Source organism: Pezoporus flaviventris, unplaced genomic scaffold, assembly GCF_033815535.1.
Source record: "Pezoporus flaviventris isolate CSIRO_AGI_PZ_B2104156 unplaced genomic scaffold, CSIRO_AGI_Pfla_v1 ptg000093l, whole genome shotgun sequence".
Taxonomy (NCBI): domain Eukaryota; kingdom Metazoa; phylum Chordata; class Aves; order Psittaciformes; family Psittacidae; genus Pezoporus; species Pezoporus flaviventris.
The window spans coordinates 2804698-2818881 of NW_026892641.1; the positions used below are offsets into that span (position 1 = coordinate 2804698).

Sequence of the window (14184 nt, forward strand, 5' to 3'; positions counted from 1 at the left end):
ATAGAAGACAGAGTGCTGTTCCTCTGACCTGCCATTCAAGTTCTGTAAGGTCAGGATGAGTCCAGGATTTCTGATCAGCCTGCCTTTTGATAACACTGTGATCCTCTTCCATTTAGAACAGTTCTAAGTGCTCATTTGTGAGCTGAGAGCATGCACTGGTTTGTAAAGCGCAATGGGGCAACATCCATGAACACCACCAGCCCAGGAACACTCCACCTTTACCCACTCTTAGTCACCAGGACCTCCAAATCCCCTGCAGAGGAGGCAAAGCACCAGCTGACAACATGCACCTTTGCCCAAGAGACCTGTACCTAATGTGAGTTGTCTAAAGCAAGCAGAACCAGCCTGGTTTATCCCAGCTTGTGATCCAGGCTGCATGCATACAAAGCAAGAACTGGGCACTGGAAGCAGTGCCTCATAGCAGTAGAGCCCTGTGGAACACAGCAGGGTTGTTTGTACACAGGAGCATCTCATAGCAATGTGGCCATACCAGTTCTGCTTAAAAATAATTAGGACCAGAAAACTCTAATCTGCTCTTTGCCTTTCTCAACAATCACTTGTGGCTTATCACAGCATCTTAAGTCACTGTCCTTTGCCTGACTGGTGTTGCCATTGTTGTGCCTTGGCTATATATAGAAAAATACATCGGAAGTTTAAAGGAGCAACTTTTCACTGCTCTAAGCTCAGAGCAGGTCTTGATTTTGAACCAGTAACTTATCATGATTCAACCAAGAGAGCAGGTGGACCAAAGACCTGATTACCTGGTAATTACTAAGCTTTGCCTCACCTGGGTCACAAGACAGATCTTTATCTAGTATCAGTAGTCCCATTGCATGCAATGGAACAGGGTTCATCTGTTAAAGTGGATCCTGTTCACAATCCCTGGGAAACCCTGGGAGCTTTCCCACTTAAATCCACAGAAGCATGGCAGCTAACAGGAAGTGTTAAGTGGAAGACTGAAGTGAAGGTAGCATGCCACAGATGACTTGGATTGGCCAATGCAGGTCAAAGCAGCAGCACACAACCAGAACACAGACCAGCTCCTGAAGGCAGCCATCTGCCCCCTCTTCCCCAGCCAGCCCTCTGTGGACAGTGGCATTCCAATCTCCCTTCCTTCTCAGAGTTCCATGTGCTTCTTAGCTCTCACACCTCCTTTTATGCTTCTAATGCCCAAGCGCCCTTAGCTCCCTAACCTTGCTGCATTACAGCATCCACAAGCTGCTGTGCTTACAGGCAAAGCTGATAGGAGAGGGTCACACCAGAATGGTCCAAACCCTATTACAAGCTGGTTCATGCACATGATAACTTGCTTTCCTCTTCCCAGATCAACAAGGCTAGCTCTGCTTATTGGGGGTGGTGTCCCATTGAGTTTGGAGTTAGCTACACAGCAAATGGCCACGTTCAGGCATTACACCACAACAGGAACATCTGCTAGTTCACCATCAAGCTACCCGGCCAGCAGTGTTAGTACCATGTATTGTCAGCCCCAATGGTTGTAAGAAGGTAAAAAGGAGCCTTTTATACTATGAGAAATTTCAGATCTTGATTTATTCCCCAGCTACAGCTGAATACTTTCTTTCTGTTACCTGAACAGCAGATTTTCTATAAGCCTTAACACTTCTTCCATTTGCTAATATATATATCTACTTTAATGCTTCTGTTTTCTTAGGCATTTCATGTTCTTCTAGACTTTAGAGCTCCAACTATGGAAAACAATCATTTCCTTTGATATAAAAAGCATGAAAGAGGATGCACAGAAGAGCAAAGACTAAGGAGTCTCAGAGTGCTCCTGACCTATGCCCATAAACAGCTTGCTTACCTACAGTGAAGATCTGCAGCTGATGATGAAAGGGAATTTCCATGTAGGAGAGTGAGGCTTTAGAAGTCCTGGATTGCTCTTCTAGCAAGATGCCTTTACTGTCCAATCTGATTTGCTTATAGCATCACCATAGGCTAATATTATACAATTATAAACTATCAGCTATATAGATTATTAATCTAATATTGATTATACAAACATATTTAACTTCAGCCTCACTTATTTTAGCAACAGAACATTTTACTTTCAATTTCTGAGCTTAACACTGACCTAACACCACACCATAACCACCAACCACACCAAGACTTCCTGAGGTTATCCTGTCCCCTTTTTATAGTGCAGAAGCACTTAGGCCAATGAGCCCTCATTAGTGCTTGCAGGTGGAAATGCAGGGGTGTGGGCACCCTTCCTTTCTGATAAAAGGGAGAAAATGAGCTTCCAGAGTAAACTATGGGATCTTCAAACAGGAAAGAAGACAGCGTCTCTGCTCTGGTAAGCTAATAAGGAAAGAACCTATAACAGAGGGGTAATATGGGGTTAAGCTCTGAGGAATTCTGAACATAGTAAGCAGGGATGTCTTTGGAGTAGGTAAAAGTGTTAAGATGGATTGGGGGCAAGATAGTTGAGGTGTAGTAGGAGCAAGCTTTCATATTGTGTCTAGAGTTTTCTTTCCTGTGTTAAAGGCCTTTTTCAATGGTTGTTCTTGCTGCCTACAGTATGCTGGACAGTGCAACTTTATTTCTCTTAGGACGCCTTTAAGATAGGTGCAAGCAAATGAAGCTCATGATCTGTGCAGCCTGAGCTAAGCCCTGAGTGAAAGGCACTGCACGTATGGTCAGGTAGCAGGTAATGTTAGGCTTGAGGTTCCCAGAAGTGGTGAGAGCCCTGGCTGTAGGGATGAAGTGTTTTGGAATGCTGTTGGAAAAGCACTGTTAAGAGCTTTCTTGAGAGAGAAGGCAAGGGAATGGGTCATGGGGAGAAGACAAAGAGCTCAGGGTCAAGCATAAAGCTGAGGTCACATGCAGGAGAGAAGGATGTCTGAGTCAAGGTGCTCCTTAAATGCAATGGGATTGGCCATATGTACTGGGGTTTTGATGTCCTATTCCTCCTCTTACATTGCTAACACAGCGAAAGCTCTGTGGCTTAACCATTGGCACCAGGGGCTTAGCAGCTATGTGTGTTTTAATGCCCTGATGATACTGAATGGCAATTGAATGACAACTGCCCCCCTATGGAGCTGGGATCATCCAAGAAGCTGGGTCTGAAGGCATGTTGCAGCAACCAGAAGGGCAGTGAGGCAGAGCCAGTTCTTGTGGAGGTGGGCAGTGGCATAGCCTGATTGATAGCAGGATCCTGTGCGTGCTTTGGCTGTTGTTAAGCAATCCTAAGGGTGATAGATTTGCTTCCAGAATGGCACTTGTACAGACAGGTCATTCTTCAGGGCCAGATCTTTCACTCCAAGGCTTCTCTTGAGGGATTTGGTGGCAGAAATAGCTTTGACTGAGCTGGAGCTGATGGATGTGAGTGTCCTGCAGGCAGTCCAGTGCTCCCGCATCCTACGAGCTGTGTGCTGGTTCCTAGCTGATGTTGATAATGCCTGACTGCTGCAACACAACCTTCTGGGAATGGCATTGTTGTTCAGCTCTGACCATGAAATCCATTCCTGAGCTATTCCACAGGTAGAAACTTGGTGCAGATGTTGTAGAACTTCATGCAGAAGGACACTGTGCATCATGAGTGCAGTGCAGTGATTAGTAGCAGGATTAAGAGCTTGGAATAGGCTCTCCTCTGTGTTTGAAGCACCAAACCCTGCCTTGGCTGGCTTCATGCATGCAGCAAGCCCTTTGCAGCCTGCTTCAGAAGAGTCATTTTGGCCAGGGCCTCTGGAAGGGGGTTTTCATTGTAGCTGAGGCTTTGCTCTTTTCTTGTTTAGCAGGAGTGAATCTATAGGCACGATCAGGCTTTGCTTCTTGGCAATAACTCTGCTTTTCCCTTAGTGTTAGGCAGTGGGAGTCCTGTGAACTCCTGAGGACCCAGGAGTGCTCCAGTTAAGCGAAGTGAAGGGGAAGACTTGGGCTCTTGGGGTATATTGTGATAACACTGGGCTTGGTGCAGGCAATTCCTGACTCTCTGCAGCCTGCTTGGGAGGGGAAGCATAAGCAGTTTATGTAGGACATCTGGGCTGTCCCTGGGGATGGGGGTCATGGTTTCCTTTGAATGGCTGTGCTCAGATCCATCTGGAGCTTTGGGTTTGGGAGCTCAGCCTGCTGAAGGGCCATCTAGAAACCATGTCTAAAACTCAGTACTGGATGGCATCGAGAACTCCCTCTGGGCTTCTTGCAGGCTGAGATAGTGGCAGATTGTCAAGATGACTTCATGTCCTGGAACACCACCCATTCCAGTATGAATAGGCTGCTTGTGTGCAGCTCACATGATCATGGTGTTTTGCTGGTGTCTCTATGGAGACTGCTCTATTGGTCTGGGAGCTTTTCCCTGCTCTCAGGTAAGCTTTCTTGTAGGAAAAGAAGAAGCCAAACAGATATAATCCTTGTGAATGGCGAATAAAGCATCACTCACAGAGCCCAAAGCATCCTGTCCTCTTTGATGGGAGCTGGGAATAGTGTGAGTTTTTTCCTTCTCTAATATGCTACCATCCAGCCTGGCAGAGATTTAGCAAGCCTGGTGTGAAATATAACTGGCTTTAGGCAAAGCTGAATGCAGCAGTGAGGAGCCACACATTGATCCTCATCCAGATGAGGCTGGGGTGTGGATTAGAGAGAAGCGGTGTCAGCTTTGGAAATGGCAAAAAAAAGCCCAAATTAGAGAGACCTTTAAGATGCTTCAGTCCCAGATGCTCTTGTTCTCATGAGAACAGGTATTTCCCTTTCCTGTTGGTTCCAGTCCCTCTAGGAAAGTGGGTTAAATGAGAGTTTTGGTACCTTGGCCGTATTACAGTAGCTAACTTGGTGTCTGTTAGCATCCTGGAGAGGACAGCAGTGTGGACAGGATGAAGAAGAGATGGTTGTGCAGTGTGGAATTCCCTGGAGAAATGGATGCATGGGGAAAACACTCGTATCCCATTAGTATTTGGGATGCACAGCAGGGGACCAGGCACATCTTGTCTTGCCCACACTGTGCCTTCATTTGTAGTGCTTAGGAGAGCAGCAGATCAGTTGCCTTCTGTGATGTTGTCCTGTATCTTCTCATCTTCCTTTCTCATTGCTGCTCCCAAACTCCTTCTCCCTAGTTCACAAGTCCACGTTCTAGCCTCTGAGCTATAGCATGAAGAAACAGATCCCCACTTGCTGAGAGATGCCATATGTTCCTTGGCATCAGCTCAGGTGTACGTGGTAGCTTTCCACCACCCAGAAAATCAGAGCCACCCCATAAATATCACTCTGAATGCCTCCAGTTCTGCCGGTGAGTCTGTCTCAGAATGCATAATGATTTATTCCATCTGGGCTCTTTGGTGCTCTCCATAACGGTGAGGCAATGCTCATGGAAACCACCCCAACCAGCAGTGCCAATGGTGCATCTGGGTTGGGTTCGGTAGCAACAGAGCCTAGGACAGAAGGTGTTGAGGTGCTGTGTGCCCTGCAAAGGGGTAACTGGGAATACACCAAGGTGCTTTTGCATCCCCCAGTGCTGCTGGGGGAGAGGGGAAATGAGGTGGATACTGGGATTTAGATCATGCAGTCTGCCTGGAGAGGGTGCATGGTGCTCAGGGACATCTGCCCTCTGTCGTGAGGGTTAACAGAGGGAGAGTCTGCCTCAGTTTCTCTTTATGTATATCTGAAACCTTCCCTTTATCTTTTTGAAGGGCTTTCCTATCTCTGTGATGAGCTTTCTGGCATTTGGAGCCTGCTATCAGCATGGATGAGCTCTGCTAGTGCTTTAAAGCAGAGCATCTGAACTAATTCAAAGCTGGCTCTAAGCAAAGAAGGTCATGTTTAGGGCTTGTGGCAGAGCAAGGAACGAAACAAAGGCGTCCCAGTTGATAGTTCAGCTTTCAGTATAGTTTTATTGGAGTAACTGAAGCCTCTGTTTCTTCTCACCATGCCAAGGGCCACTTAGTGCTGTGGCTGCCATTGAGCCCAGCTCTGCCCATTGAGGGACAAAGCCAGGGTGGGCTTGGACCACACAATGTGCAGCATCCTAGTGGCGTAGGGGGAATAGTGGGAGCCTCCCTGAGGCCGGTGGGGTGTGTGAGCATGAGCACTTCCCTCTCTGCTCCGCCATTCCCGTTGCATCACACACTTTGGTGCCAGTGGTATCATCTTCCCGTCTGCAAAGGTCCTGAGAGGACAAGGAATGTTGGTTTTGAACTAAAAGAGGGAGATTCAGGCTGGATGTGAGGAAGAAATTCAGTATAATGATGGAGAGGTGGTGGATGCAACATTCAAGGCCAGGCTGGATGTGGGTCTGGGCAACCTGGTCTATTTGAGCATGTCTCTGCCCATTGCAGGGGGTTGGAGTAGAACAGCTTTGAAGGCCCCTTCCAACCCAAACCATTCTATGATGCAGGGGTGTCTGTCTGCCTCCAAGAGCTTTTCTGTCAGGGGCTCATGGGCTTATGTGTGGGGAGATTTTACACCTTTCCTGGTCTTTAAAACCAACCCAAACCCGTTTTCTCTGGCATCAAGCAGATACTAGAAACATCTTTACTTATGTGAGATGGATGGGGAGCTCTTTCACTCGGAGGGACTTTGATGCCGAGACGACAGAGCCTCTGGATTACTTAAACACTGCCCCAAACTGTGCCTCCCTATGTGCAGTCGTACATTGGGCTTTTCTGTTGTGGATCAGGTATCAAGCGTGAGATCCTGCTGAAAAAAGGGGTACACTTAGGATCAGTGTTGCTGTTTAGCAGGATCTATGGGTCTGTTTTCAAAGGTGGTTGGATTTCACTGGAAAAGGGGCTTTTCTAGTGATTAAGCATTGTAATGGCAAGGGCTTGCAAAAGGAATTAAGAACCAGAACCCATGCACTTTAAGGCTATGACACTCTTTGATTACAGAATGGGCAGGAAAGCCTCATTCTTTTGCATTTTAGTGTTTGGATGTGGAATTAGAGAGCTGCAATCCCACTGGGCAGAGCTGCTCTCCTTAGGCACAGGGTGCCAGTGTGCCAGGCAATGCACAAATACAGGAGCAAGTAATCACAACCTGAGCAGAGCCAGCTACTTAGGTTCTACCTAAATAACAAATGTAGTAATGCAGCAGCAGCTTAATTGCTCTGGCCTTAATCACCGTCTCATGCTAATGACTGTGGTGGGACTAAACAAGTCTACTTGAAGGAGAGGTGCTCAGCACCAGTAGGGCTCCATTACAGCACAAGCAGTGCCTGGTAGCACAGATCCTCTCTGAATTAAAGCTAATTGTCTTCCCAAACCCAAGTTCAAGTCTCCTGCTGTTCTCTTTCCCAATGGGGTATGGTTTCCCTCCTGGAGGATCTCCTTTCAGTGCTCTGGTGGAGGGTTGAACTCCCTCTACATCATGAACAACTCGCTGCTGACCGACCAGCTCAGCGCTTTCCTTTTGGTGTTTTCCTCCTCAATTCTGCCCGTGCTTTTACCCACACAAGAACTGGGATTGTTGGATCCCGTCCTTGGCTTAATTCCCCTTTGGAAAAGGGCTTGTGGAGTGCTTTGCTGTCGCCTGTGCAGTGCTGGTGCTGGGCTCACGCATGCGACCTGCGTCACTCCTCCTGCCCTCCAGACCTTCCCAAACATGCCTTTTGCTTCCCACCCTCCTGTCCGGCCCCGTTTCCCAACCGCAGGAGAAACCTTAGGGAGAAGCCCTACACGGGGGGCTCCAGCAGCTGCTCAGGGTTTGAGTCCCCTTGGCAGATGTTTGCTCTTCCAGCCACCTCATTAATTTTGGAAACAAAACCCCTGATTATTCCTGACCAAAGCCCCCCTCTTTTGATTGACAGCCAGCGTGTGTTGCATACAACACTGTATTGCTCGGGTCACACTTTGACTTCTCTACTTTTAGCTAATACAAGAAATCGAGTTCCTAGAGCCACGTCACGGGGTGCTCATCCCACCCCATGGTTCGCCAATGGGGCCCGGGGGTGTTCATCCCACCTCATGGCTCGTGGATGGGGTCTAGCAAGGGCATTGGTGTTTCTAGAGCACGAGCAGAGGGTGCCAGCCCCACATCTCTGCATATCCAGCCCTTCAGACGTGGCAAAGGAATGTTTAAAGCTAAACAGAGGTTTCTCTCTTGCGCTCAGTTGTAGGCGAGCCGATGCTTTTCTTCCCCCCTTGATTTCAGGGCTGGATCTTATCGGGCTCATGGAAGGCTTTGATTTCCAGCACTCTCCATATAGGAAACGTTCCTCTGCTGAGTCTTGTCAGTGAATGCAGGATGAATCTGGTGTGGGGAGAGAGGGGGCTGCAGCTCCCCAGGCATCGAGGAGCCACGGTGGAGCAAAATGCCTCTTGCTGCTGCGTTGGGATATAAATCAGTGCCGTGCTCAGGACGGCGCTTCAGAAAGCTGCTTTGGCCTGATGATCTTCAAGGGCTAATTGCTGGAGTTAATGGTGTTAGGAATTAGTTTAGCTCCTTAAAGGAAACAAATCTTGGGAAAAGAGGCAAAGAAGGTGGGCTCCTGGAGTGTTTCATGTCTGAATTGAGTCTTCATAAAGCCGCGTTCATAATGAAGTCAGCAAACCTGTTAAATGGCTGTTTAGGAATTACAGCAACACTTTAGTTTAAAAGAGTTCTATCACATGGGGGGGAAAAGTCTCTGAGCTCCTTCATTGTTCTTCTCATTCGGGTTTAATTCCTGTCTGTCCGATCACGTTACTTTCTCGATGGAAAAAGACAAACCCATTTCCCAGCCATTTGTTTTAAATGAGAATGCCCTTCCAATGGTTTAAAGGAACAAAACGCTTTGGTTTACCTTTGGTTTAATATCTAATGTATTTTAAAGCCATATAACAAGGTTTTAAGGAAATAAGATCAAAGGGAAGGGTATTTCTTTGCGTCTGCGTTGCAGTTGTGAGAGCGTGTGGCCCCTGTGTGTTTGCCTTCTGGGTTTTCAGGCTCAAATTTGCCCAAATCAGCAAATAAATCTCTGAATTTCAAGCCGACTGATTCTTGCAATTGAAAAAGAAATAGTGAAATAGTAAAACAGGAGATTACAGGTGTAGGTTTATGTGGTTTTAAAGGGCTTTTAGAAAAGATACTGATCAACAAAATGAAAGTAAATCTTTAATGTGCTTGAGATGGTCGCTTCCTTCTGTATAAGCAGGGTTTTCTAATAGGAAGATAAGTGTGCTGCCATTGGGATCACCAAAGCATGAAAACTAAAGGGTTTCTGGGAGCATTTTGTACTGAAATCCCTGCGGGAAGGCTGCAAATGGTTGGTTTGAGGGGTGGCACAGCTCTGTAACGAGCCTCTATGCACCCGCAAGTCACTGCAAGCCGGCTGTGGCTTGTGGCAAACCCCGCAGCTCCGGTTCATCCCCATCTGCCTTCCCCCTGTAGTGTGTCCTGGTGATTCCTGCCCTAAACCACTCCGAATTCTCCGCATCGGTGGGGGGAATAGCTGCAGGGAAATGGCACTTGTGGCTCGGCCTCGGTGGAGTGGGGACCGGTGGGGTCCATCCTCAGCTCTTACCCTGCAAAAATCCGGCTCAGATGAGCAGCGATGCACCAGGAAATCATTTTATCCCGGGACCCCGTTCCGAAGAAAGCAGCCTCTGCTTCAGCAAGGCCCCTATAAATAGGGTTTTATTTATTCCTCTGCCTCTCCGCAGCATGCTGTGACTGGGGAATAGGTTTGATGCCGATGGGGGGGGGGAAGCTGGGATGAGGCGCTCTGGATTTCATGCGGGATGTGCACTTTTAATCCCTTAAATGAACAGGCCTGGGGGTGGGGAGAAGAAAGGAGGGGAAAAAAGGGAAAAGCCAGCCCCAATCTGGAGCAATTCCAGAGGGAGAAAAAGACGGGAGCGAGAACCGCGCACACGCACCCCGGTGTCTTAAAATAGAGCGCAGGGAGGGAGCGGCCCGGCGGATCCTCCCCGCCCGGCGCAGGGTAACAATGGTGCTGGCCGGGGAGCCGCGGGCGCCGTGATTGACGCTCGGGGAGTCGTGATTGACAGCCGGGGCGTCCTAAAAAGGGCCGCGGAGAGATGCTTATCGCAGGGTTTATATAGCGGGGGAGCCGAGCGGAGCGGAGCCCAGCGAGGAGGAGGAGGAGGGAGGAGGAAGAAGAAGAAGAAGAAGGAGAAGGCGGCCGATGCGCCGGCGGCCGCGAGTCCCGCAGCGCCCCGCAGCCCCGGGGCCGGCCCCGCCATGCACTGCCAGCCGCAGCCCCGGCTCGCCGCTCCCGGCCGGCATAGGGCAGGCAGGAGGCGCTACAAGACCTTCATGATCGACGAGATCCTCTCCAAGGAGACCTGCGACTACTTCGAGAAACTTTCCCTCTACTCCGTCTGCCCGTCCCTCCTCGTCCGGCCCAAGCCGCTGCACTCCTGCGCCGGTAAGACCGCTGCCCTGTGCCCAGGCTGCGGAGGTCTCTATCTACCAGCCAAACCCATCCTCTTCCTCTGCGCTGAAGGGGCTCCCCCAAACCAACCCCTGCCCAGGTTTCCATCCCCGGAGGGGTTTCCTCCTATTGTAGGGAAGAGGGAGAGTCTTGCGGGCTCATCGCAGCATGCGCTGGTGGGCTTCACGAGGGAGTCAGTGCGAATGGGAGGGGGTTGAGAGGAGCTCGGGTCGCTTCGGAAGCGGCAGTGACCTTGTGCTGCTTTTTCACTGCCGCTCGGACAAAGCAATGAATAGTAAAATCGGACAAAGGAGAGCAAATCCCTCTTGGGACAGGTTTTTGTACCCTAAACCCTCTTTTTCTACCCTAAATCCTTGCTTCCGTTGAAAGAAGTTAGGCTATTTCTAGTGGTAAAGATGTGGAAATACTCGTCATGATGTTGCAGACACAGGCACCGCAACTAAACACACGCAGATAGCTCCGTCCTGTGCAGATAAAGCACACCAAAATGAGTATCCTTGTTCTAATGCGCTCCAGATCTTAAACCGGCAACAAATCCCTCTTTTTGGTGAAGGAGGCAGTTTCCCAGGTTTATATGCTTCCCATACTTCCAGTGGTGCCACCTGATGTCTTCAGAGAATCCGGTGATGAAATTGCAGTATAAAATACACTCTCCAACAAAAATCTTACCTCCTGAAAATAATACTTGGGATAATTCCTGGGAATAATAAAGGGATAATTCCTGGGAAAATAGTCTCTATTTCAAGGCCATAAAATCCTGTTTTCCTCTTTCCCTTTCCTGGGAAAGTTCATTTTGCATTTGTGTTAAGCTGTGCTTCAAATTCAAGGCCTGTGTTTCAGCTTAGGGTTGGGGTTTTTATGGCTGAATATAAAGAAAAAGTAACTTTTGGGGTCTTAGTGGAGCTGTGCTAATAAAGAGCTCACTGTTGGGGTATCCTAAGAGTTGGGCAAGTTGAGTAAACCCTCGGCCTTAAGTCTTCCTCCAAACTCAATATAAATACTAACGATTAAAGATCTGGAAGGGATTAGGAGGCCGGATCAGAATTAAGAGCCCTGATGGGAAGAAATGACCCCAGTGGTGTGATCCTCCTTCAACATGGCTTTCTTCCGATCGCCATTCCTCGCCTCCTCTGCCTAATGGCTGGCATGGGTTTATACAAGAAGATCTGGCTGTTAACTAAGGTATTGCTGACAAGGGAAGTTTTCAGAGCATAGAGGGGGAAATTCTGTGCTTGGCCAAAATGGGCTTGAAGGTCCCAGATGGGTTCAGTCTGGAGATAGGCACGGAGGGCCCGATTCTGCTTGCGCTGGAGTCGGTGCCGTGGCTTCCACCTGCCGAGGAGATGAGGTTTCCATCTCCTCCTATATACAGAAAAAGAAAACATTAGAGGGAATATTCCCCTTCGCACCCAAAAGGAATATTAGCCCGAATATTTCCCACCATCCAGAAACACATGGGACTAACTTGGCATCAAAACCTGCCTTTTGAGTGTCACCTTTAGGCTAATATTTAATACTTCTGATTGCTGGGGTAGCTCCCAGCAGCTGCTTTGCCTCTCACCACCCCTTTGGGGGGGGGGGGGGGGGGGGGGGAAGAATTGTTTTTAATATATACTTCTGTGTCAAGTATAGCAAGTATATATATAGCAAGTACAGCAAATATAGCATTGTCTTTGCAAGAGTCATCTAGATACTCATTAAATAACCATTAATAATCCTTCAGTGATTCAGCAGCAGTTTCTGAGTGATGCTAGCGAGACTTTTGTGATCACTGTTCAATTGCAGCCTTATTTCTCTTTGTGCCTGGGATCTTTAATGGATTTGCCCTCAAGGTTGTGTTTCTAGCCCAAGCTCCGGCCTGTCCTGGTGATGGGGTGGATTGGGAATATCTGCTTCTAATGGAATAAGCTGTATAAGCTTGCGAAGTGAAGTATGAAGAGAGGTTTGCTTTGTGGGATTAAAACCGTAGAAGAAGCTGCCACAAAAGGCTTCCAAATTGTAAGCTTTCTGAGGTGTAGGGGTGCAGTTAAAGTGCTGTATGTATTAGGTCGTGGGATTTATTTTATTATAACAGAGGAAATTCTGTTGTTCTCTACAGAATGGACACTGCCACAAAAGAGAACTGAATGTGTGAGAATTTGAACCATCATAGAATCGTACCCAATACGAATCTGTTTAAATAAAGCAACCCCCCAAAACCCAACCCAACCCCCCCGAAGGACTGAAGGCTGCAGAATCCCAGCACTGTAGCCTGTAACTTGCCAGCGTTCCCTTTGTCTCTTGAGTTCATCGGGAAGCGAGTGAGCGCTTAAGAGTCTGTTTGCAGTCTGCAAAACTAAGTCTAAACCTAAATCTTCACCTAAATCACAGATATTTGCCTCGTCGGGGTGGTTGTAGCTGGGACTTGGGGGGTGTTTGGAAGAGGGATGAGTAAGTGGTTGTTTCAGCTGAGCTCCTCTGCGGCAGCCGGTTGGGAGGCAAACTTTGTCGGCGCTTTCACGGGCTGCAGAGTTAATAGGTCTTTCATCTGGGGTGAAGTCGGAGAAGCCTGATATGCCTTCATTTGGAGCTGAAAGATGGGAGATGTTGTAGCTGTGCAGCGTGTGTGTGTGTGTGTTTGACAACATCCTTTGTTAAGTGAGCTGGAAACCACGGCTGACCAAATGGAAAACGTTTCTTCTTTTGGCCATGATCATTTAAGTGTGTGCAGCTGAGCTGGGGCGAAAGGGATTTGTCAGGTAGAGGGGAGAGGGGCTGCAAGGAGCATTTGGGACTTTCCCTGGGCATCGTGAGGGCTAAGGCTGATGTTTTAGTGCTCGGGAGCATTTGGAGGCCTAATGTAAAGCTTGCCTGTCTCACTGCAGGGATTGCCATTGTGAACAGCTTAGAACCTGCCCCAACCGAAACAGAGTGTGTTTGTTCTGGAAGTTCAAATGCAATTCCATATAAAAAGGATCCCTCGTTAGCTTAAAATTTGGATTGAGGATTAAGATTGAGGATCTGTTGTGGCATTTCTCGAGCCAAATAAACAAGGAGCTCAGACCGAACCTGTAACGAAATGCAGAGCCAGTGCGACTGAAAAAATCCACCTATGAAACCAGAAATTTCTTCAGATGATGTTTAATAACTCCCTGACTTTCTGAATGGGATGGCTTAGTGAAACCATCGTTTGCTTGGTTTCATGATGTTTATATTTTCATTGGGCTCTCAGCTGATGCGAGAGGTAAATGACTGCAGTGTTAGTTTATCCTCTGCTTGATTTGTTACAGTGGTTTCCGAAGGTTGCTTTCGACTGAGCAGAGCCCTGTAGAAATCATTTCTCAAATTGTCTTTATATAAGACAGTATATGACTCTTATAGCAGATAATATACAGACAACATATATATATATATATATATAAGCCTTTTATATAAGACAATATGTAGAGAAAACAGATGTCTTTTCAATTTTACCTGTACCAACATGGGTGGGTGAGTCTATACCCATTCTGCTTTGTTTCCTGGCTTTAAATCCCGGCTTAGCAATACGTTCCAAATGCAATTGCCGTATTTGTAGTTCTGGGCAGGAGAAAGAAGCACTTGTCATGGTACGATGTTCCGAGGTCGAACTAGAAATGCTCCATAGTATCAAAATAACTCCAATTGCTTGCAAAGGAAAAGCTGGGGGGGGGAAGTTGTGCTCCATCCCCAGCAGTAGTGCAGTGTGTGATGTTGTCTATTAATGATTAACACTATTGGTCATGGACGTCCTTTCGGAACTATCCAAATGACTTGAGCTGGCTGGATTAAAACGAATTGCGTTGCCTCTTCCAAGAGCGAGCTGCCAGAGTTCGGTTTATTTT

The 14184-nt window shown here is 47.8% G+C and overlaps 1 protein-coding gene across 1 annotated transcript in view; it reads left to right on the forward strand.

The window, feature by feature from the left end:
* The first annotated feature begins 9634 nt into the window (after window positions 1–9634).
* BARX2 (BARX homeobox 2) overlaps window positions 9635–14184 on the forward strand; it is a 32649-nt gene continuing 28099 nt past the window's right edge. Inside the window, exon 1 of the mRNA XM_061475993.1 lies at window positions 9635–10315. Coding sequence (XP_061331977.1) covers window positions 10129–10315 — 187 coding nt within the window. The 5' untranslated portion in view covers window positions 9635–10128. The remainder of the gene's footprint in view (window positions 10316–14184) is intronic.